General features: G+C 34.8%; 1 protein-coding gene across 9 annotated transcripts in view; it reads right to left on the reverse strand.

Annotated features, from left to right (window-relative positions):
* LOC105488960 (zinc finger CW-type and PWWP domain containing 2) overlaps positions 1–23,755 on the reverse strand; it is a 160,075-nt gene that overhangs the window by 34,717 nt on the left and 101,603 nt on the right. For all 9 annotated transcript variants that reach the window (XM_071090784.1, XM_071090787.1, XM_011753513.2 and 6 more), the window contains one exon: positions 6,747–6,864. In XM_071090784.1, the coding sequence (XP_070946885.1) occupies positions 6,747–6,864 (118 nt within the window). The remainder of the gene's footprint in view (positions 1–6,746; positions 6,865–23,755) is intronic.

Below are 23,755 nucleotides of genomic sequence, written 5' to 3' on the forward strand. Positions count from 1 at the left end.
GCTAACCCTAATGAAAAGGAAGTAGGAGGAGTTATATTAATTTGAAACATAGCAGACTTCAGAGTAAGGAAAGTTATCAAGAATAAAGAGGGTCATATAAAATAATAAAGAAGTCAATACTCCAAGAAGACTTGCAACCTTTAATGTACATGCACCTAACAACAGAGCATCAAAATATGAGAGGCAAAAACTGATGGAACTGTAGACAGAAATAAATAAATCTACTATTACAGCTAGAGGCTTCAACAGCCCTCTGTCAGAAATGAACAAATCCAGCAAAAAGAAAATCAGTAAAGACACAGTTGAACTCAAAAGCACCATCAATCAACTGGATATATTTGACATCTGTAATCTACTTCATCCTACAACAGCAGAATACACATCCTTTTTGAGCCCACATGAAACATTCAGAAAAACAGACCACATTCTGGGCAATAAAAAATACTTTAACACATTTAAAAGAATAGATATAATACAATGTCTCCTTGCAGACCAAAATGGAATTAAGCCAGAAACTGGTAACAGAGAGAGAAGTGGAAATTCAAAATACTTGGAGATTAAGGAACACACTTCTAAGTAACACATAGATCAAAGAAATAAAAAACTCAAGAAAAATTTTAAAATATTTTGAACTAAATGAAAATGAAAATACAACTTATCAATCACGGGATGCAGCAAAAGCAATGTTCAGAGGAAAATTTATAGCATTGAATTCATCTATTTGAAAAGAAAAAAGCTCTAAAATCAATAATCTAAGCTTCTACTTTGGAAATTAGAAGAAAAAGAACAGACTGAATCCAAAGTAAGCAGAAGAAAAAAATAAAAGAGCAGAAATCAATGAAATTGAAGACAGTAGATAGAGAAAAATCAATACAACCATAAGCTAGTTCTTTGAAAGATCAGTAAATTTGATGACTAAAGAGAGGAAGGAAGGAAGGAAAGAAGGAAGGAAGGAGAGATAAGGAAGGAAGACAAGAAGGAAGGAAGACAGGAAGACAGAAAGGAAGGAAGACAGGAAGACAGGAAGGAAGGAAGACAGGAAGGCAGGAAGGAAGGAAGGCAGGAAGAAAGGAAGGAAGGAAGGGAGGGAGGGAGAGAGACAGGAAGGAAGGAGGAAAGAGAGAGAGGCAGGTGGGCACATATTACTAATATTAGAAATGAAAGAGTAGACATTATAACAAATCCCATGGGCATTAAAAGAAAATAAAGGAACATTATGAACAACTCTATGCCCGCAAATTTTATAACCTAGATGAAATGGACCAATTTCTTGAAAGAGACACTCTGCTAAAATTCTACAAAAAGAAACAGGCAATCTGAATAGACCTATACTATTAAAGAAATTGAATCAATATAATAACCTTCCAAAACAAAAAGCAGCAAGCCCAGATAGGTTCACTGGTGAATGCTATCAAACATATAGGAAGAAATTATGCCAATTATCCATAACCTTTTCCAGAAGATATAAGCAGAGAAAATACTTTCTAACTCATTCAATGCAAGGTAGTTCAAAAATTGGAAACCAATTAATTTAATCAATCAATTGCATTAACAGCATAAAGAAGAAAAAAAAAACACCTCAGGAAACAAGGAAGACAGGGGAACTTCCTCAGCTTCATAAAGAGCATTTACAAAATATCTAAAGCTAGTATCATATTTAATGGTAACAAGCTAGAAGCTGTCATGCTACGATGAAGAACAAGTCAAGGGTTTTCTCACTCACCACTCTTCTCAATATTGTACTGGAATTCCTAGGTAACACGGTAAGACAATAAATGAAAATAAAAGGTATATAGATTTGGAAAGAAGAAATAAAAGTCTCTTTGCACATGATATGATTGTCTATGTAGTAAATCCAAAAGAATAGACAAAAAAAATCCTGTAATTAATAATAGATTATAGCAAGGTTGCAGGATACAAGGTTAACATGCAAAAATAAATAGATTTCTGATATACCAGTACCAAACAAATAGAATTTGAAATGAAAACACATTAGAATTTACACTGGCAAACCTCAAAGTGAATTAGTTAAGCATAAATCTAAAAAAAAGTATAAGATCTAAATGAGGAAAACTACCAAACTCTGATAAAAATAAATCAAAAAAGAACTGAATAAACTTGAAGATATTCCATGTTCACTGATAAAAAGACTCAATATTGTCAAGATGTCAGCTCTTCCCAACTTGATATATAGATTCAACACAATCCCAATCAAATGCCAGCACGTTATTTTGTGAAATCAACAAACTGATTCTAAAATGTATATGGAAAGGCAAAAGACCCAGAATAGCCAACCCAATATGGAAGCGAACCAAACATCTGACCCTTTGACTCTTGGATTTTTAGAGCAGTGAAACTATTCTACATGATACTACAATGGTGGATACAGGTCATTATACATTTCTCCAAACCCACAGAATGTGTAACAGCAAGAGTAAACCCTAATGTAAACTAAGGACTTTGGGTGATAATGACGTGTCAGTGCAGGTTCATCAATTGTAACAAATAGATCTCATGGTATGGGATGTTGATAGGGGGGGAGGTTGTGTGTTTAGGGGCTGTGTGGAGGAGATATATGGGAACTCTCTGTACTTTCCACTCAATTTTCTGTGAACTTAAAACTGCTCTAAAAAATCAAGTCAATTTTTTTACAATATAAATAATTCTGGGAAAAAGTTAGAAATAAGGACATCAATTCTAAAATGTAGAGCATGTAAGAAAGTCTTAATCTTTATTAAGATTAATCATTATTCTATGGATAATGGTCTATTTATTTTTAGAAGTATAATTAAAATGAATGTTTCTATATAAGATAAAAAATTTTCTAGATCCAGCAGAATTACTTAGTTACAGTAGTAGTAATAAATGCAACAAAAACAGAACAACTAAATTATGAGGGTGAGACTGTTATAATCTGATTGGGTTATATTTAAAGTTATATTTTAAAATTTACATATATTTAAAGATCCTGCATATTTCAACAATGAGAGAGTTGCATCAGATAAAATACTATACCAATTTCTGCATGGTAGGAAGACTATAGGTTAAATATTGGGGTAATTTGTTTCTAGGTTGGAAAAATAAATTGTTAGGTGAAGAAACCTTTCAAGTTGCTGGGTTACAAAGTGGATTGCTGCTAAGTTATTCATCTTTGGTGAAATATCTAAACGGTGGCTACTTATCTCTCAAAACTACTTTTGAATACAGAAAGAAGTTGAATACTTTACCAGAATCTACACTGGATGCGAAGCAGACACAAGGATTACATGACTATTTTGGAGATAGTGAATAGTGAATTGTGAGCCTGTTACTGCAAAGACTGAACTCCTAGAATTCTGAAGTCCTGAAAGTTCATGCCCCTCCATTTTGGCTACTTAAGAGACAAAATGAAAGCTGTTAGGCATATGGCTCTCAAGAATCAGGCTGAATTACATAAAACTCTGCATGTAAAAATAATCAGACTTTCAGCAAGAAAATGAGCTATTGCTGCAAAACCAATCAGAAATAATCCTTCTTCAGAGTCTCTGGACAGGCAAGAATGTCAAAGGACCCACTGCTAATTGAGAGTGCAAGTCTACTCCTCGTGAGAAATAAATATAAGTTTTAAAAGTAAATGACTATATTACTTAAAGTCATTAATGTTCAAAAAATTAAATGTCTAAAAGGCTTTTGTGATTAAATAACAGAAATGTATAGTCTGTGCAAGGCATAAAATTGTATTTGTGACAATACAGTGAGTTCAACCTTTATTGCTAATAAACAGAGACATTATATTTTCAGCACAGGAATAAAATTGCATTTGTAGTAATAAATGTCTCTTCTCATGGTCTCAGAGTAAACCTGAGTAGTGTATTTGTCATTCTTTTTCCACTCTTTTCAAACATACTTATTTGCTTTAAATCCTAAACTTAGGTGGCTGGGTTGAAATTTAAATTTTTTCTCAAATAAAATCTTTTCACATATACATTTTTTTGTAAATATAAATCAAAGTTTTCCAAAGGAGAAAAAAAAATCATTGCTACTTTAAAATCCAGTCAGCATCAAAGTCCGGATCCTTCTATCCATAGAGTAATCTGTTTAGAACTTAAAGTAATAAAGACAAAAAGGGGCTTATAAAATATTAAATGATTATAATCACTAAGCAGAAAGCAATTTAAACATATTTAAGTTTAATAAAAACTATCTCATGCCTGTGATGCCAGCACTTTGGGAGGCCAAGGCAGATGGATCACCTGAGTTCAGGAGTTCAAGACCAGCCTGGCCAATATGGTGAAACCTTGTCTCTACTGAAAATACAAAAATTAGCTGGGCGTGGTGGCGGGCATCTGTAATCCCAGCTACTCGGGAGGGTGAGGCAGAAGACTTGCTAGAACCTAGGAGGCGGAGCTTGTGGTGAGCCAAGATCGCGTCCCTGCACTCCAGCCTGGGCGACAGAGTGAGACTCCATCTAAATAAATAAATAAATAAATAAATAAATAAATGTTATCATTTTATGTGGCAATCATCTTCTTTTTAGAGTTAAAAATGTGTCATATCCATAGATCAATGGAACAGAATAAAGAACTCAGAAATAAGGCCACATGCCTACAACTATCTGATCTTCAACAAACCTGACAAAAACAAGCAATGGGAAGTTCAAGACCAGCCTGGCCGACATGGTGAAACCCCATCTCTACTAAAGATACAAAAAATTGGCCGGACATGGTGGCATGTGCCTGTAATCCCAACGACTCGGGAGGCTGAGGCAGGAAAATCACTTGAACCCAGGAGGTGGAGCTTGCAGTGAGCCGAGATCACACCATTGCACTCCAGCCTGGGCAACAGGGCAAGACTCTGTCTAAAAAAAAAAAAAAAAAAAATGAGGAAAGGATTCCCTATAAACGGTGCTGGGAGAACTGGCTAGCCATATGCAGAAAATTGAAACTGGACCCTGCCCCACTTCCTTATACCATATACAAAAATTAACTCAAGATGGATTAAAGACTTAAATGTAAAACCCAAAACTATAAAAACCCTGGAAGACAACCTAGGCAATACCATTCAGGACATAGGCATGGGCAAAGATTTCACAATGAAGACACCAAAAGCAACTGGAACACAGCAAAAATTTACAAATGGGATCTAATTAAACTAAAGAGTGCAGTAATAGAAACTATCAACAGAGTGAGCAGAGAACTTACTGAATGGAAGAAAATTTTTGCAATCTATGCATCTGACAAAGGTCTAATACCCACCATCTATAGGGAACTTAAACAAGTTCACAAAAAAAAAAAAAAAAAAAAAATTTAAAAAGTGGGCAAAGGACACAAACTAACAATTTAAAAAGAAGACATACATGTGGCCAACCTACATAAGAAAAAACGTTCAACATCACTGATCATTAGAGAAATGTAAATCAAAATCACGAGATACCATCTCACACTAGTCAGAATGGCTACTATTAAAAAGTCAAAAAATAACAGATGGTGGTGAGGTTGAGGAGAAAAAGGAACACTTATACACTGTTGGTGGGAGTGTAAATTAGTTCAACCATTGTAGAAGACAGTGTGGTGATTGCTCAAAGACCTAGGGGCAGAAATACCACTCAATCCAGCAATCTCATTACTGAGTATATACCCAAAGGAATATAAATCATTCTATTATAAAGACACTTGCACACGTGTGTTCAACACTATTCACAACAGCAAAGACAATGACTCAAACTAAATGCCCATCAATGGTATAAAGAAAATGTGGATAAAGAAAATGTGGTAAAGAAAACGTGGTACCTGTACACTGCAATAAAGAAAATATGGTACCTGTACACCATGGAATACTATGCAGCCATAGAAAAGAATGAGATCAGTCCTTTGCAGGGACATGGATGGAGCTGGATGCCATTAGCCTTAGCAAACTAATGCAGGAACAAAACCAAATACTGCATGTTCTCACCTATAAGTGGGAGCTAATTGATAAGAATAAATTGGCACCTAGAGAAGAACACACACTGGGGTTTATCAGAGGGTGGAAGGTGGGAGGAGGAAAAGGATCAGGAAAAATAACTAATGTGTACTAGGCTTAATACCTGGGTTATGAAATATCTTTATAACACATTCCCATGACACAAATTTACCTATATAACAAGCCTGCACATGTACCCCTGAACTTAAAAGTTAACTATATACAAAAAAATCAAACCTACTATAATCTTTCAAATGGTTTCATTTAAAAAGCTAACTATACACCATAGTATTGAGAATTCAATAAAACTTTCTGTGAAAATAACCTGAAATATTATCACAATTTTTCACCTAATTTTTTTGAAAGTTGAAGTTTATCTTCTATTCCTGCCCTGAACTTATTTTAAAATGCAACATTTTGAAAATACTTTGTTCTGTAATAATACAGCATATCCAAGTGAAATTTTAATGCCAGGAATATATTTAAAGCTATGGTTCCCATTGTGGAATATATGCATTTGAAATACACAAGGGGATCTGTAGATAGTCTAAGAGTAAAGAAGATAACAAAAGTGCTCACAAGAACTCCTGCATTTAAATAGAGTGTATGCTTAGTCACTGAAAATTGTTTTAGGGGACAAAATATATGCTATTCATTTATATAAAAATAATTTTCCAATAAACAATGACATACTATTTCTCTGTGAACAGAAATAGACAGATTTTTGAATAAGCAAACATATTTTGGAAAACATGCATTTGGATAAATCCTTATTTTGGAGTAATAAAGAAAAAATATTGATATACCTTGTTGTTTTGATAGGCAGCACATTTCCAGTCTTTGTTCATGAGAATATCCATAGAGTAGATATGCTTCTTGAAGTGCACTTTTATACCACTTCTTTTTATTCTTACATTTTTCTGGCTATATAAATACAGAAAAAAGAATAAAATTCTTTTTTAAAAATATAACTTTGTTTTAAAATCCACTGATTAAGCTGGAACAAAATCTAATTTGGAGCATTGTATAGTATATTTCTTAGACTTTGGTATCTAATTATTATTTTATTATTATTTTAGAATTCAGCAAAATTGTGAAAATTTTGCAATTTAATAGTCAAAGGGTCAGATGTTTGGTTCGCTACATAACAAAGTAGTTAATATTAATAGATTTAATAAGAATAATGTTGATTTCTTTTTAAACAACATAGCAATTATACTAAAGTGGTACAAATTGAAAAGCAAGTTTCTTATTAGAAGAAAATTAATTTGGCAGGGTGCAGTGGCTCATGCCTGTTAATTCCAGCTACTTGGGAGGCTGAGGTAGGAGAATAGATTGAACCTGGGAGGCAGATGTTGCAGTGATGCAAGATTGTGCCATTGCACTCCAGTATGGGTGATAGAGTAAGACTCTGTTTCAAAAATAAAATAAAATAAAATAAAAAGAAATTACATTCACATCTAGTTTTAGTGTTACAGCAGATATTAACATATGCATACAAGTTTCTTAAACTTTCTGTGCCCTAGTTTCTTTATCTAGAAAATATGAATGATAACACTACATACATCATAAGGTTTTATGAGTATGAAATAAAATAATAGATTATAGTTTCATGGCATAATAAGAATTCGATAAATTATTTTACTTGGATACAGTACATTTTCTAAACACATATTTAGTTTACAAAAATATATTTTAAGAAGAAAAACAAAATGAAAAAAAATCTGGGTCAAAAATAAATATTAAATTGACCTAGTCCAATGTTTTCAGTGTTATTTTAAAACTTAGCAAAAAAGATCTGTATAATGTTTTTAAATGTCATATTTATAAAATGCATGCCATCATTTTCATTTTATTCAAAATACTTTACCAGCCAAAGGAATATGGCTATTTATTTTATTAACCTATAATTATCACCTATCTATAAAGATTATATTTTTCTCTCAGATGTATAATTCACCTTTTTCACAGAAGTGTAAATCTATATAAGACCCATATTGAATTAGTTCAGAGAATTAAACTATATATTTAAAGCTCTTCTCAAATGTCACCATACTCTTAGAGTCCCTAAATTAATATCAAGTCTGTGCTCCCACTACACATAATACTTTCATTTACTGATTTACTACTTTCTGACTTCTATTATAGTTATTTGTGTTCATGACATCACTACCCATAAAATGAAAGGTCCATGAAGATGGAGGCAATAAATAACATTTCATCTTTGCATCCTCTGCAGTACCCATTTGCCTATACCTCATGGTATATTACATAAAGTATTCAGAAAGAGGCTGATAAATTGCATTTGGTCCTGGGCACAGATTAACTTGACATAAAAGCAATGAAACAATAGGATCAAACAAAAATTTACTTTTGGACACATAATCTATGAATTTCATTTATTAAGTAAGTTATTTCATAGGAAACAGATGAAAAGAGACAGATACAATTCACTAAATACTGGAAATTTTAAATTATTTTAAGAATGTCTAAGCTAGCCTTCACAGATTTAAGACATTTCTGCAAGTCAAATGTTATAAAATTAAATTAGAAATTATAGTGAAAAATCACTATAAAGCTTATAGCACAAAACAGTTCCCATACTATTCTGTATATAGGAACAGTTCCTATAATATTCCCTAAAGCAGGGGTCAGACCAGTACTAGTCCGTGATCGGTTAGGAACTGGGCAGCACAGCAAGAGGGGAACGGGGGACGAACAAGCATTACTGCCTGAGCTCCACCTCCTGTCAGGTCAGCTGCGGCATTAGATTCTCATAGGAACATGAACTCTATTGTGAACTGCACGTGGGAAAGACCTAGGTTGTGTGCTCCTTATAAGAATCTAATACCTGAGGATCTGTCATTGTCTCCCATCACCTCCGGATGGGACCCTGTAGATGGAGGAAAACAAGCTCAGCGCTTTCACTGATTCTACATTATGGTGAGTTATAGAACTATTTCATTATATATTACAACGTAATAATAATAGAAATAAAGTGCACAATAAATGTAATGCACTTAAATCATCCCGAAACCATCCCCCTTCCAGACCCCTAGTCTATGGAAAAATTGTCTTCCATGAAACCGGTCCCTGGTGCCAAAAAGGTTGGAGACTGCTGCCCTACAGAAATAGTATAAGAAAATAGTTAAAGAAAATTCTTGAGAAAAATCAGTGCCATATAGCTAAAATAAACTTTGATGACTTAGGGGAACTGAAAGGTTTAACACTTGTGTCTGGGAATCTTTGAACTTATCAGTAGGCATGTGCCACCTAGTGGTAATACAAATTAAAACCTCCTAAGGAACTCAAAAAACTAAGGATCTATTTTACGAAGAATTTTAATTTCCAAATTAGGCTCAACTGTGCTTTGTATTTTTAAATTCCTTTTTTTTTAATTGAAGAAGTGATAAGGTGCAAATTCTCACAATATGGAATGTACCTTCCTTCCCATCCCAGGTACTACTTCTCCCAAAATACTGTTACTAGTTGCTTTTACAGTCTTCCAGAGATATATATTTATATAATTGTACAATGTATATATTATAACATTATATATTTCTATAACTTATATAAATATATAATTAATGTTATGAACAGTTATATATAATTGATTTTTAAAATTTTTTTGAAGATTGCTGAATTTATTGATACAGCATATTCCAGACTCTCAGGATCTATCATTGAAGAAAACAGACAAAGCTTACATTCTAACCCATGAGAAGAGACAATTTATAACAAGCATAAAACATAAGGCTATAGTATAAGAGGTGATAAGTGCTCTGTAATAAAATGTAAGGCAAAGTCAGGGTGGGTAATGAGTGGTCAAGGTAACTCTCATCAAAAAGGTGAATTTAGGCTATGATCTCCCTGAAGGAGGCCAGGAAGTTACCCACATATATATCCAAGGAAAATATACTCCAGGTAGAGAAAAAATCCTCTAATGTGGGAGAGTACATGTATATTCAAGAAGTATCAAAGAATCCAGGGTAGCTGAGTCTAATGATGAAGAGAGAGAGTAACAAGAAATGATTTCAGAAAATTAACAAGGGCCACATCATCAAGGCCTTTGCAAGCCATTGTAGGGTCTTTGGCTATTACTTTGAGTGAAATAGACACTATGGCAGAGTTCTGAGCATAAAATTAATATTTGATTTGAATTCCTGTTTTTAAAGAAATCATTCTGATTGCTTTGATGAGGAAAGGCTATACAGAGGCAAGTATAGAAGCAGGACAATTAGGAGCCTATTGCAATAATTTATGCAAGAAATGATGGCAGTGTGGACCAGGGCAGTAACAGTTACTGTGATAAAAAGTGTTAGGGCTCTGGATATAATTTGATGATAGAGCAAAAAGCACTTCCTGACCACTTGAAAATTGGTTTTGGGAGAAACGGAGGATTACTCTAGGACTTTCAAACCCAGCAGGCAAAAGGATGGAATTTGCTCTCTACTGAGATGAAGCAGGCTGTCAATAAAGAAAGATTAGGAGAAAGATCAAGAGTTCGGGGCCGGGCGCGGTGGCTCCTGCGGGTAATCCTAGCACTTTGGGAGGCTAGGTTGGGAGTTTGAGAGTTGGGCAGGTTACCTGAGCTCAGGAGCTCGAGACCTGCTTAGGCAACATAGTGAAACCCCGCCTCTACTAAAAAAAAAAAAAAGGAAAAAGAAAGAAAAAAAAAAGCCGGGCAGTGTGGCATGTGCCTGTAGTCCCAGCTGCTCGGAAAGCTGAGGCAGCAAAATTGCTTGAACCCGGGAGGCGGAGGTTGCAGTGAGCGGAGATGGTGCCACTGCACTCCAGCCTGGAGACAAAGCGACATTCCATCTCAAAAAAAAAAAAAAAAAAAAAAAAAGAACCCCCACATACTGACACGAGACTTCTCAATACCCAACAGGAAGATAATTACGACATCGAGGTGGAGATGTCAAGTAGCAGTTGGATATGAAAATTCAGGACAGAAAACTTACCTGCAGATAAACTTTAGGAATTACAAACATATACACATACACAAATGCGCGTGTGCACGCATTTGACAATGCTCAAGTGATGGACACTTAGGTTGTTCCTAATACGCTATTGGAAGCAAGGCTGAAACAAAAACATTTTGTCCATATGTCATTTTGTCCATTTGAGAGTATACTGAAAGATAAGTTCCAAGACATAAAATTACAGGTTTAATGTATGTATATTTTAAATTTTGGAGGCTACTGTGAAATCACTTTTGAATAAGGAGGTCAAAGTTTACAGTGCCACAAGAAATATATTCAATATATTTCCCCACACTTTGCAGAACACTTCTGTTCCAAGCTTTGACATCTTGACCAATCTTTTTTTTTTTAAATTAATTTTTAATTTTCATAGGTACATAGTAGGTGTATATACTTATGGGTTACATAAGATATTTTGATACAGGCATGTAATGTGTAATAATCAGATCAGGATAAATGTGATAGCTAACACCTCTAGCATTTATCTTTTGTGTTACAAACAATCCAGTTATACTCTTTAGTAATTTTTAAATGTACAATTAAATATTTTTAACTATTGTCACCCTTTTGTGCTAGAAAATACTAGGTCTTGTTCATTCTTTCTGTTTTTTGTACTCATTAACCATCTCCACATCCCCCTGACACTCCACTACCCTTCCCAGCCCGTTAACCAGCCTTGTACTCTTGATATCCATGAGTTCAACTCTTCTAATTTTTAGCTTCTACAAATAAGTGAGAAAATGCAAAGTTTATCTTTCTGTGCTTATTTCAGTTAACGTAATGACCTCCAGTTCCATCCATGTTGTTGCAAATGATTGGATCTCATTCTTTTTCATGGCTGAATAGTACTCCATGGCATGATCCATGTTTTGTTTAACCATTCATATACTGATAGACCCTTAGGTTGCATCCAAATCTTGGCTATTGTGAACAGTGCTACAATAAACATTAGAGTGCAGATTACCTCTTCAATAAACCGATTTCCTTTCTTTTGGGTATATACATAGAAGTGGGATGGTTGGATCATATAGTAGCTCTATTTATTTATTCATTTATTTATTTTTGTGACAAAGTGTCACTCTGTCACCCAGACTGGAGTGCAGTGGCATGATTTCGGCCCAGTGCAGCCTCTGCCTCCTGGGTTCAAGCAATTCTCCTGCCTCAGTCTCCCAAGTAGCTGGGATTACAGGCATGCACCATCACGCCTGGCCAACATTTGTATTTTTAGTAGAGATCGGGTTTGCCAAGTTGGACAGGCTGGTCTTGAACTCCTGACCTCAAGTGATAAACCCACCTTGGCCTCCCAGAGTGCTGGGATTACAGGCATGAGCCACTGTACCCAGCTTACTTTTAGTTTTTGATGAACTTCCAAAGTATTCTCCGTAGTAGCTGTACTAATTTATACTCCCACCAACACTGTACAAGGATTCCCTTTTCTCCACATCCTCACCAGCATTTGTTATTGCCTGTCTTTTGGATATAAGCCATTTTATCTGGGGTAAAATAATATCTCATTGTAGTTTTAATTTGCCTCTCTGGTGATCAATGATGTTGAGCACCTTTTCATATGCCTGTTTGTCATTTGTATGTCTTCTTTTGAGAAATGTCTATTCAAATCGTTTGCCCATTTTTTATATTGGATTATTAGATTTTTTTTTTCCTATAGAGCTGTTTGAGCTTCTTATATATTCTGGTTATTAGTCCCTTGTCGAATGGGTAGTTTGCAAATATTTATTCCCATTCTGTGGGTTGTCTCTTCACTTTGTTGATTGTTTCCTTTGTTGTGCAGAAGCTTTTAACTTGATGTTATCCCGCTTGTCCACTTTTGCTTTGGTTGCCTGTGCTTGTGGAGTATTACTCAAGGGATCTTTGCCAAGACTGATGTCCTGGTAAGTTTCTCCAAAGTTTGCTTGTAGTAGTTTCATAGTTTGAGGTCTTAGATTTTAGTCTTTAATCCATTTTGATTTGATTTTCATATATGGTAAGAGATAGGGTTCTAGTTTTTCTACTGCATATGGATACCCAGTTTTCCCAGCACCATTTATTGTAGACTGTTCTTTTCCTAATGTATGTTCTTGGCACCTTTGTCAAAAATGAGCTCATTGTAGATGTATGGATTTATTTCTGGGTTCTCTGTTCTGTTCCACTGGTGATTGTGTCTGCTTTCATGCCATTACCGTATCATTTTTGTTACTATAGCTCTACAGTATAATTTGAAGTCAGGTAATGTGATTTCTTCAGTTTTGTTCCTTTTGTTTAGGATAGCTTTGGCTATTCTGAGCCTTTTGTGGTTCCACATAAATATTAGGATTCTTTTTCTCTATTTCTGCGAAGGATGTCATTGGTATTTTCATAGGGATTGCACTGAATCTGTAGATTGCTTTGGGTAGTATGGACATTTTAACAATATTGATTCTTACAATCCATAAACATGAAATATGTTTCCATTTTTTTCTGTCCTCTTCAATTTCTTGCATCATTGTTTTACAGTTTTCATTGCAGAAAATTTTCACTTTTTTGGTCGAGATAATTCCTAGGTATTTTATTTTATATGCAGCTAATGTAAACAGTATTACTCTTGTATTTGTTTTTCACATTGTTTACTATGGGCATATAAATATCCCACTGATTTTTGTATGTTGATTAGTATCCTACAACTTTACTGAATTTGATTATTAGTTCTAACAGCTTTTTGGTGAAGTCTTTAGGTTTCCCCAAATATAAGATGATATCACCTGCAAACAAGGATAATTTGACTTCTTCCTTTTCAATCTGGATGCCCTTTATATCCTTCTCTTGTCTAATTGCGCTAGCTAGCACTATGTTGAATAACAGTGGGCATCCTTGTCATGTTCCAGATTTTTAAAAAAGGCTTTCAGTTTTTCCCCATTCCGTATGATACATACTAGCTGTGTGTCTGTGGTTTTCATTATATTGAGGTATGCTTCTTATATACCCAGTTTTCTGAGGTTTTTATCATAAAAGGATGCTGAATTTTATCAAATTCTTTTTTTAGCATCAATTGAGATGATCATATGCTTTTTGTCCTTAATTCTGTTGATATGCCACATTGATTGATTTGTGTATGTTGAACCAACCCTGCATCCCTGGGATAAACCCCACTTGATCATAATGAATCATCTTGTTAGTGTGTTGTTTGGTTATATTTGCTAGTATTTGGTTGAAGATTTTTGCATCAATATTCATCAGAGATATTGACCTGTAGTTTTCTTTTTTGATATATGTTTGTCTGGTTTTGGTACCAGAGTAATACTGGCCTCATAGAATGAGTTTGGAAGTATTCCCTCCACTTCTATTTTTTGGAGTAGTTTCAGTAGAACTGGTATTAGTTATTCTTTAAATGTTTCATAGAATTCAGCAGTGAAGCCATCAGGTTCTTGGTTTTTCTTTGCTGGGAGACTTTTTATTATAGTTTTTATCTTGTTACTTGTTATTGGTCTGCTCAAGTTTTGGATTTCTTTGTAGTGCAATCTTGGTAAGTTGTACGGTCTAGAAATTTATCCATTTCTTCTAGATTTTCCAATGTATTGGCATATAGTTGCTCATGGTAGCCACTAATGAGCCTTTGAAGTTCTGTGGTATTGACTGTAATGTCTCCTTTTTAGCTCTTATTTTATTTATTGGGTCTTATCTTTTTTTTTCATAGTTAGTCTGCCTAAACATTTGTCAATTTTATTTAGCTTTTCAAAAATTTTTTTGTGTTGTTGATCTTTTGTATTTTATGTTTCTATTTCATTTATTTCATCTCTAATCTTCAATATTTTTCTTCTATTTATTTGAGTAAAAGAAAATCAGTTGAGTTTGAGTTTTGCTTGTTCTTGCTTTTTTAGTACTTTATAATGTATCATTAGGTTATTTATTTGAAACTTTTCTTCTTTAGGCACTCATGGCTATAAACTTCCCTTTTAGTAATGCATTTACTATATCTCATAGGTTTTGGTATGTCATGTTTCCATTATCATTTGTTTCAATAAATTTTTAAATTTCCTTTCTTTTTTTTTTTTTTTTTTTTTTGGGACGGAACCTCGCTCTGTCGCCAGACTAGAGTGCTGTGACACGATCTCGGGTCACTGCAACCTCTGACTCCCTGGTTCAAGCAATTCTCCTGCCTAAGCCTCCCAAAAAGCTGGGATTACAGGCATACACCACCACACCCATCTAATTTTTGTATTTTTAGTAGAGATGGGGTTTTACCACGTTGGCCAGGGTGGTCTCGGTCTCCTGACTTCATGATCCGCCTGCCTCGGCCTCCCAAAGTGCCGGGATTATAGGCGTGAGCCACTGTGCCCGGCCTAAATTTCCTTCTTAATTTCTGCATTGAACCACTGGTTATTTAGGAGCATACTGTTTAATTTCCGTGTGTTTGTATAGTTTCCAAAATTCTTCTTGTTATTTATTTCTAGTTTTATTCCATTGCAGTAAGATAAGTTACTTGACATACATTCAATTTTTTGAATGTTTTAAGACTTGTTTTGTGACCTAACATATGGTCTATCTTTGAGAATCATCCATGTGCTAAGGAAAAGAATATGTATTCTGCAGCCATAGGATGAAATATTCTGTAAATGTCTATTTGGTCCATATGTTCCAAAGTGCAGACTAAGTCTGATGTTTCCTTGTTAATTTTCTGTCTGGAAGATCTATCCAATGCTGCAAGTGGGATGTTGAAGTCTCCAGCTATTATTGTATTGGGATCTATCTATCTCTTTAGCTTTAATAATATTTGCTTTATATGTCTGGGTGCTCCAGTGCATGCATATATACACACACACACACACACACACACACACATATTTATATATATATACACACACACATATATTTATATATGTATAAACACATATATACACACACATATATATACACACATATATATTTACAACTGTTATATCCTCTTGATAAATGAACTCCTTTATCATTATATAATAATCTTCTTTGTCTCTTCTTATAGTTTTTGTCTTGAAACCTATACTGTCTAGTATTAAGTGTATCTACTCCTGCTCTTTTGTGGTTTCCATTGGCATGGAATATCTTTTTCCATCTTTTATTTTCAGAGTACATGTGTCTTTATACGTGAAGTATGTTTCTTGTAAGCAATGGATATTAGATCTTATTTTAAAATCCATTCAGCCACTCTATGTCTTTTGATTGGAGAGTTTAGTCTATTTACATTCAATGTTATTATTGATAAGTAAGGACTTACTCCTTTTGTTATTTGTTTTCTGGTTGTTTTACAAATCCTCCTTCTTTCCTTCCTTCTTCTCTTCCTCTTAATGAAGATTATTTTTCCTGGTGGCATAATTTAGTTTATTGCTTTTTAATTTGTGTATCTGTTGTATGTTTTTTGATTTGTGATTACCATGAGGCTTGTAAATATTATAACCCATTATTTTAAGCTGATAACAACAACTGCTTACATGTTGTTACATGTAACAAACTAATAAGTAAAAAGAAAACTAATAATAACTCTGAACTTTAACTGCTTCCTCCCTCTTTTTAACTTTTTATTATTTCTATTTATATCTTATTGTACTCTCTATGTCTTGAAAAGTTGTTGCAGTTACCATTTTTGATTGGTTCATCTTTTACTCTTTCTACTGAAGAGTAGTTTACACACCACAGTTACCGTGCGTGTTATAATATTCTGAGTTTTTCTGTGTACTTTCTATTGCCAGTGAGTTTTGGATCTTCAGATGATGTTGTGTTGCTCAGTAAGATCCTTTTCTTTCTGATTGAAGTACTCTTTTTATCATTTCTTGTAGGACAGGTCTGGTGTTGAGGAAATCTCTACGCTTTTGTTTGTCTGGGAAAATCTTTATTTCTCTTGCACGTTTGAAGGATATTTTTGCTAGATACACTATTCTAGGGTAAAAGTTTTTCTGCTTCAGCACTTCAAATATGTTATGCCACTCTCTCCTGGCCTGTAAGGTTTCCACTGAAAAGTTTGCTGACAGGTATATTGGAGAACCATTGTTTGTTATTTGTTTCTTTTTACTTGCTGCTTTTAGGATCCTTTCTTTATCCTTGACTTTGGAAGTTTGATTATTAAATGCCCTGAAGTAGTCTTCTTTGTGTTAATTCTGCTTGATATTCTATAATCTTCTTATACTTGGATATTGATATCTTTCTCTGTGTTTGGGAAATTCTCTGTTATTATCCCTTTAAATAAACTTTCTACCACTATCTCTTTCTTTACTTCCTCTTTAAGGCCAATAACTCTTAGATTTGCCCTCTTGAGGCTGTTTTCTAGATCTTGTAGGTGTGCTTCATTCTTTTATTTTTTTTTCTCTTTTGTCTCTTCTTTGTATTTTCAAATAGCCTGTCTTCAAGCCCATTAATTCTTTCTTCTGCTTGATCAATTCTGCTATTAAGACTCTGATGCATTCTTCATTATGCCAGTTGCATATTTTCAACCCAGAATTTCTGCTTAATTCTTTTTAATTATTTCTATCTCTTTCTTCAATTAATCTGATAGAATTCAAAATTCCTTCTCTGTGTTATCTTGAATTTCTTTGAGTTCCTCAAAACAGCTATTTTGAATTCTGTCTGAAAGGTGACATATCTCTTCAGGACTAGTGCCTGTTGCTTTATTTACTTTGTTTGATGAGGTCATGTTTTCCTGGATGGTCTTGATGCTTGTGCATGTTCATCAGTGTCTGGGCATTAAAGAGTTAGGTATTCATTGTAGTCTTCACAGTATGGGTTTGTTTGCACCTGTTGTTCTTGGGAAGGCTTTCCAGGTATTTAAAAGAGCTTGAGTGTTGTGATCTAAGCTGTATCTGCATTAGGGAGCACCGTAAGCCCAGTAATGCTATGGCTCTTACGGACTCACAGAGTGTTGGATAAGATCTAGAAGAATTCTCTGGAATATCAGGCAGAGACTCTTGTTCTCTTCCCTGACTTGCGTACAAACAAACAGAATATTGCTCTCTGTGAGTCACCTGGGGCTGGGGATGATGTGACACACGCACCCTTGTGGCCTCCACCACTGGGAATGCACTGACTCTGATCTGAAGCCAGCACAGTACTGGATCTCGCCCAAGGCCCACTATAACCACTACCTCGCTACTGCCTATGTTCTCTCAATGCCCTAGGGATCTACAATCAGCAGGTTGTGATTGTTTTTTAAAAGCCATTTATATTTTATTTTATATGGAATGACTATTCAAGTCCTGTGTTAGTATGTATAATGGTCTTTTTCTTATTGACTGTAAAATCATATTTTTATATATTTTTTAAAAATACCCCTTTCTTCTATGTACTACAAATATTCTCCTCTGTTTATAGTTTGTATTTTTGTACGTTTGTATTTTCTTTTTTTGTTGTTTTTCATTTAAGTCTTTCTTCCTTGTAGAACTAGTTTGGACATAAGTATGTATATAGCTCCAACTTCATTTTTTCCCCGCAGGTTACTATTTGTAGCCATCCCATTTATTAAGCAATATAACTTTTCTTATTTGAATACAACCTGAACCATTAACTATAATTTCAAGTACTTTTGAGTTTATTTGTGGAATTTCTATATATTTCTATTAATCTGTCAAATCACTATTAGTATCATATTGCCTTAACTAGTGACATCTTGTTATATCTATCATATTTTATAGGCCTCTCTCTTTTGTTTAACCTTCTAACAAATTTATAATTAGTTTGTTTTGTCAAAGTTCTTGTTTGTTTGTTTTAATTGAGATGGCATTTAAATTAATTTAGGGAGAACTGACACCTTCCATATTAAATCTTCCACATCAAGAAGAGGATTATATCTTTCCATTTACTCATGTTTTATTTTTATTTTGAGACACAGTCTTACTCTCTCACCCAGGCTGGAGTCCAGTGGTGCAATCTCAACTCACTGAAACTTCCACCTCCTGGGTTCAAGCAATTTTCATGCCTGAGCCTTCCAAGTAGCTGGGACTAAAGGTGTGTGCCACCACACCTGGCTAATTTTTGTATTTGTATTTTATTTTATTTACTTATTTATTTTTGAGATGGAGTCTCGCTCTGTTGCCCAGGCTGGAGTGCAGTGGCGCGATCTTGGCTCACCGCAAGCTCCAGCTCCCGGGTTCATGCTATTCTCCTGCCTCAGCCTCCAGAGTAGCTGAGACTACAGATGCCAGTCACCATGCCCGGCTAATTTTTTGTATTTTTAGCAGAGACATTATTTCACCATGTTAGCCAGGATGGTCTCGATCTCCTGACCTCATGATCCACCCACCTCGGCCTCCCAAAGTGCTGGGATTACAAGCGTGAGCCACCATACCCAGCCTAATTTTTATATTTTTAATAGAGACAGGGTTTCACCATGTTGACCAGGCAGGTCTTGAACTTCTGACCTTAGGTGATCTGCCTGCCTTGGCCTCCCAAAGTGCTGGGATTACAGGCACGAGCCATCACAGCCAGTCTCGCGCTTTATTTTCCGTCTCTTAGCATTTTGAAGTTTTATTCACACAGATCTTGCACATTTCTTCTTAGGCTTACACCAGTGTATTATTTATGCTTTGTTGCTATTATAAATGAGAATTTTAGTCTCTTTATATTTTCAAAATGGTTACTTCTTTTTTTTTTCCCTTCCAACTTTTATTTTGGGTTCAGGGGCCACATGTTCAGGTCCATTACATGGGTAAATTGTGTGTTATGTGGGTTTGGTGTACAGATTATTTCATCACCCAGGCAATGAGCACAGTACCCAATGGTAGTTTTTCTGTCTTCACTCTCCTCCCATCCTACTAGAAGACTGCTTGAAGTAGGCCCTGGTGTCTACTGTTCCTATCTTTGTGTCCATGTGTACTCAATGTTCAGCTTCCACTTAGAAGTGAGAACATGCGGTATTTGGTTTTCTGTTTCTGCATTGATTCTCTTAGGATTATGACCTCTGACTCTATCTATGTTGCTACAAATGACATGATTTTGTTCTTTTTATGGCTATATAGTATTCTGTGGTGTCTATGTACCACATTTTCTTTATCCAGACTACCAATGATGGGCATCTAGGTTGATTCCATCTATTTGCTATTGTGAATGATGCTGTGATGAACATACGTGTGCTTGTGTCTTTAAGGAAGAAAGATTATGACCTGACACACCACTGAATTTTCTTATGCTTTTAATCATTTTTTCCTATTGTTTATAATAGTTTTGTTTACCATAGGTTTTTTTTTGTTTGTTTGAGTTCCATGGGTTTTACAGGTATACACTTGTCTACTAATAATGTAATTTTTCTGCTTCCTTTCTTGTGTGGGCACTTTTGATTCTTTCTTTGGTTAATTATATTAGCCAATTAGACCAGAATAATATTACATAATAGTAGCAGTCCTATCTACTTTTAAAAATTCAAATTTCCCACCTGAACAACCAGTTTTTTCTCTAATTAAAATAAAAATATAAAATGAGTTTATGTTCTTTTCGTGAGATGTTGAAGTAATTCACATTTATTTAACTGCATTATTTTGAGAAGCTAACAAACAAGTTTGTTTGAAATCATTCTCATAAACTTAGCTCTTTTAGACATTATTATAATCTTTCAATTTCAGTCTTCCACTGAAAGGCTTCTGGATTGACAAGAAGCTAAGACTCAGCATCTCACTAAACATAATAGATTCATTCTATATACTAATTACTGGATAAAGTTTGTGAAAGATGAATGAACATCATGCTTGAATGAACTACAGTAATACCATTATGGTTAAGTTCCATCTTAAAATGCCATAGTATGTAAAGAGACAAATATTTGGTTTGGAACGCATTTATATTATATTTTAGAAACAAATTAGAAAAGGAAAGAAAGCTGTTTTATAGATAAGGTCAAACTAAGGTAAAAACTACATTTAAAAAATTATCTTTTGAAAGCATGGAAACATTTACATTTACTTTTCTAACCAGCAATCAAATAGATAATTAAGTTCATATTTAACAAATAATTATTCTCAAAGACAAATACTATTCAAAATAGGATTCAAGCTTAAGCAGAAAGCAACTGCCATTAAAACTTTTTCAACTATAATCTGGATGTTTCTTAAGCCTTGGCTAAAATCTACAGAAATTCCTGTGATGTTTCTGATAACACTAAAATAATAAAATGTCCTGCAATTAGTTTTAGTGCCCCAATATTAAAAAGCCAAAGTGTCCTCTAGCATGTAAGAAACAAAATTCCAAACTTCATTTCAAGTTAAAGCTCCTGTGCCCTACAAGCTAGCAGTACACTTCAGGCTGCCAGTGGTTCTCCTTGTCCATCTATGCTGCTGCTTCTCCCCCACTATGTTCTAAGTCCTCTGTGGCTGAAACAGTTAGATATGGAGAATACAAGATAAATTGCAGAAAATTTATTTATTTATCTTCTCTTATGGCAATCTAGGATTGGTGCTCTGTGGGCTTGAAGTATTTTTTTTTTTTTTTTTTTTACTACAGTGTGTTTTGTGGGTTGTTAGAGGGTCTTCTCTCCCAACTAGGAACATCTGATTGACAACTTCCTCGAGAGGAGCAATGTCTTTTTTTTAGTTGGTTGCTTTCAACCTGTATCTCATTATCATATTCTGCCTCTTTCTGCTTAGGTTGCATGAAGGCAGGAAGCCCTTTTGGGTGGAGACTCTTTTAAACTGACCCCTGACTCTTCCCATTTTGTCTGCATCATTGCTCCTGAAAACTGGAATAACGCTGGCCATTCCCAGTGCTGCCATCTGTCTTCAGTTTTCACTGTGTAGATTTCTCAGGGAGTTTTATATCAATATACTGTATTGCTCAAGCTCTAAGACACATTCATCAGGTATTCAAAAAAACAAAACAAAACAAAACAAACAAACAAACAACACCCTTGTACTTCACATGAGGTAAAGAAAAATGACCATCTTCTTTTTCCCAAGATAGGGAGGAAGGAGGTATAGAGAAAATACCACAATGTACCAAAATTTCCTCCCCCAAAATTTTCCTTTTCATTTCTTTTCATTCCCTTTCCTTCTCTTTCCCTTCCCTTCTTTACTTCTCTTTCCCTCCCTTTCTTTACTTCTCTTTCCCTCCCTTTCTCTCTCCTTTCCTTCCTCCCTCCCTCCCTCGCTTCCTTCCTTCCTTCCTTCCTTCCTTCCTTCCTTCCTTCCTTCCTTCCTTCCTTCCTTCCCTCCCTCCCTCCCTCCTTCCCTCCCTCCCTCCTTTCTTCTTTCTGTCTTTCACAGGGTCTTGCTCTGTTGAACAGGCTGGACTGCAGTGTCATGATCATAGCTCACTGAACCCTTGAACTCTTGAGTTCAAGGGATCATTCCACCTCAGCCTCCCAAGTAGCTAGGACTACAAGCATGAACCACCACCAAAAAATTTCTGTATGTTCAACCTCCAACCTTTTATAAAATTGACTTAAGGGATGCCAAGCTAGTTTGGCACCTCCTTGTAAATTCTGCATACATACTCTTATACCTCACTTTGTGATGCAAAAATAATTATTTTTGTCCTTAGCTTGAGGTTCTAAAGACTTTCACTAAAATCTGAGTATATCTAATAATTTTAGAATTTTCAAATTAGGTTCTCTCCCAACCCAAAGCAAAACACAGACAAATTTTAATTTTTTAATTTAAAATTTAAATTTAAACATTTTCAAGGCAGCTCTGTAGTAAAAACTTCCAAGAACCTAAAAGCTTATAAAGTCAAGGGTTAATACCAGTAACTCCAGATGAGACTATAGGAAGGAGTGGGTACCATGATCATCACATTCCAGTAAACCTTATAATTCTGAGAGAGAATATTATATCCTTAATATGTCTATATTACTGTGGCAAGTTTGAACTTGAGTTTTCTCAATCAGTTTTATTACATTTTCAGTGGAGGATAAAAGAAGTAATAATTACAGAAAGAGAACAAAGACACTTAGACTAAAAATTTATGTAAACTTATGAATATAAATAAATGATTTTTGATAAATGAATAAGCATGGAAATGTTTGGAGCAAGAGTGAGGTTTGAGACTAAACATATGGCTAGACAGAGAAGATAATGCTCTATGTCTGAGAAAATCCCTAGCTGTGTCCAAAACTGAAGTTTGTAAACCACTATTCTATGTGATCTTGTTTTAATCAGGTATTATCCACCAACTGAAGGCCTTAACCTCATTTTTCCTTTCCCATTTCCTTAAGGAAGAAATCGAATGTCTCTTTTCAATAACTTTTGACTCACTGAACAAGGTTTATGCTATTTCTACATACTAATGTGGATTTAAAAAAATCAAGGTAAAAATACGTAAGGGTTTGTCCACCAGTGAGGACAGTGGAGAGAAATTTGCAATCTGGCAGAAATTCATGTCTTCTGTTGCTTCCTATTTTAAGACTTTTTTCCTCTACAAAAGAACTAATCAAGATGTAATAAATAATAACCTGGGGTTATAGCAGGATAAATCTTACTTTTCAAACTTGAATGTGTAAGCAATGTCATATTACCTCATATTTGCAAAATCAAATTGAATGTGACAGTGCTCATCCAACCAAGATAATAAGAAATTGGATCTCTGTTATTTTGGGGCCACCTTTTACATTCCCTAGGTTCACATAAATCGGAAAGGCATTGTGCCTAAAAGGTGCTTGAAAAATGAGGGCAGATCACTGCTCTTCAGCCCATCATGGTTACATGAATATTATTTTTGTTCACATCCCTTGAAGTTAGGCAACCCAACAGCTTCTTTGCCACACCTTGACAAAAGAATCTTTTCAGAGGCTAGGACTCTTGATAGCATGGGTTCAACTTCCCTGGGTATACCATGGTGCTGTTCTTCTTCAGGGTACTGCCACATGCCCAGGGCACTGACAGACTTTTGTTCTCTTCTAAATGTGAGAGACT

Source organism: Macaca nemestrina, chromosome 2, assembly GCF_043159975.1.
Source record: "Macaca nemestrina isolate mMacNem1 chromosome 2, mMacNem.hap1, whole genome shotgun sequence".
NCBI lineage: Eukaryota > Metazoa > Chordata > Mammalia > Primates > Cercopithecidae > Macaca > Macaca nemestrina.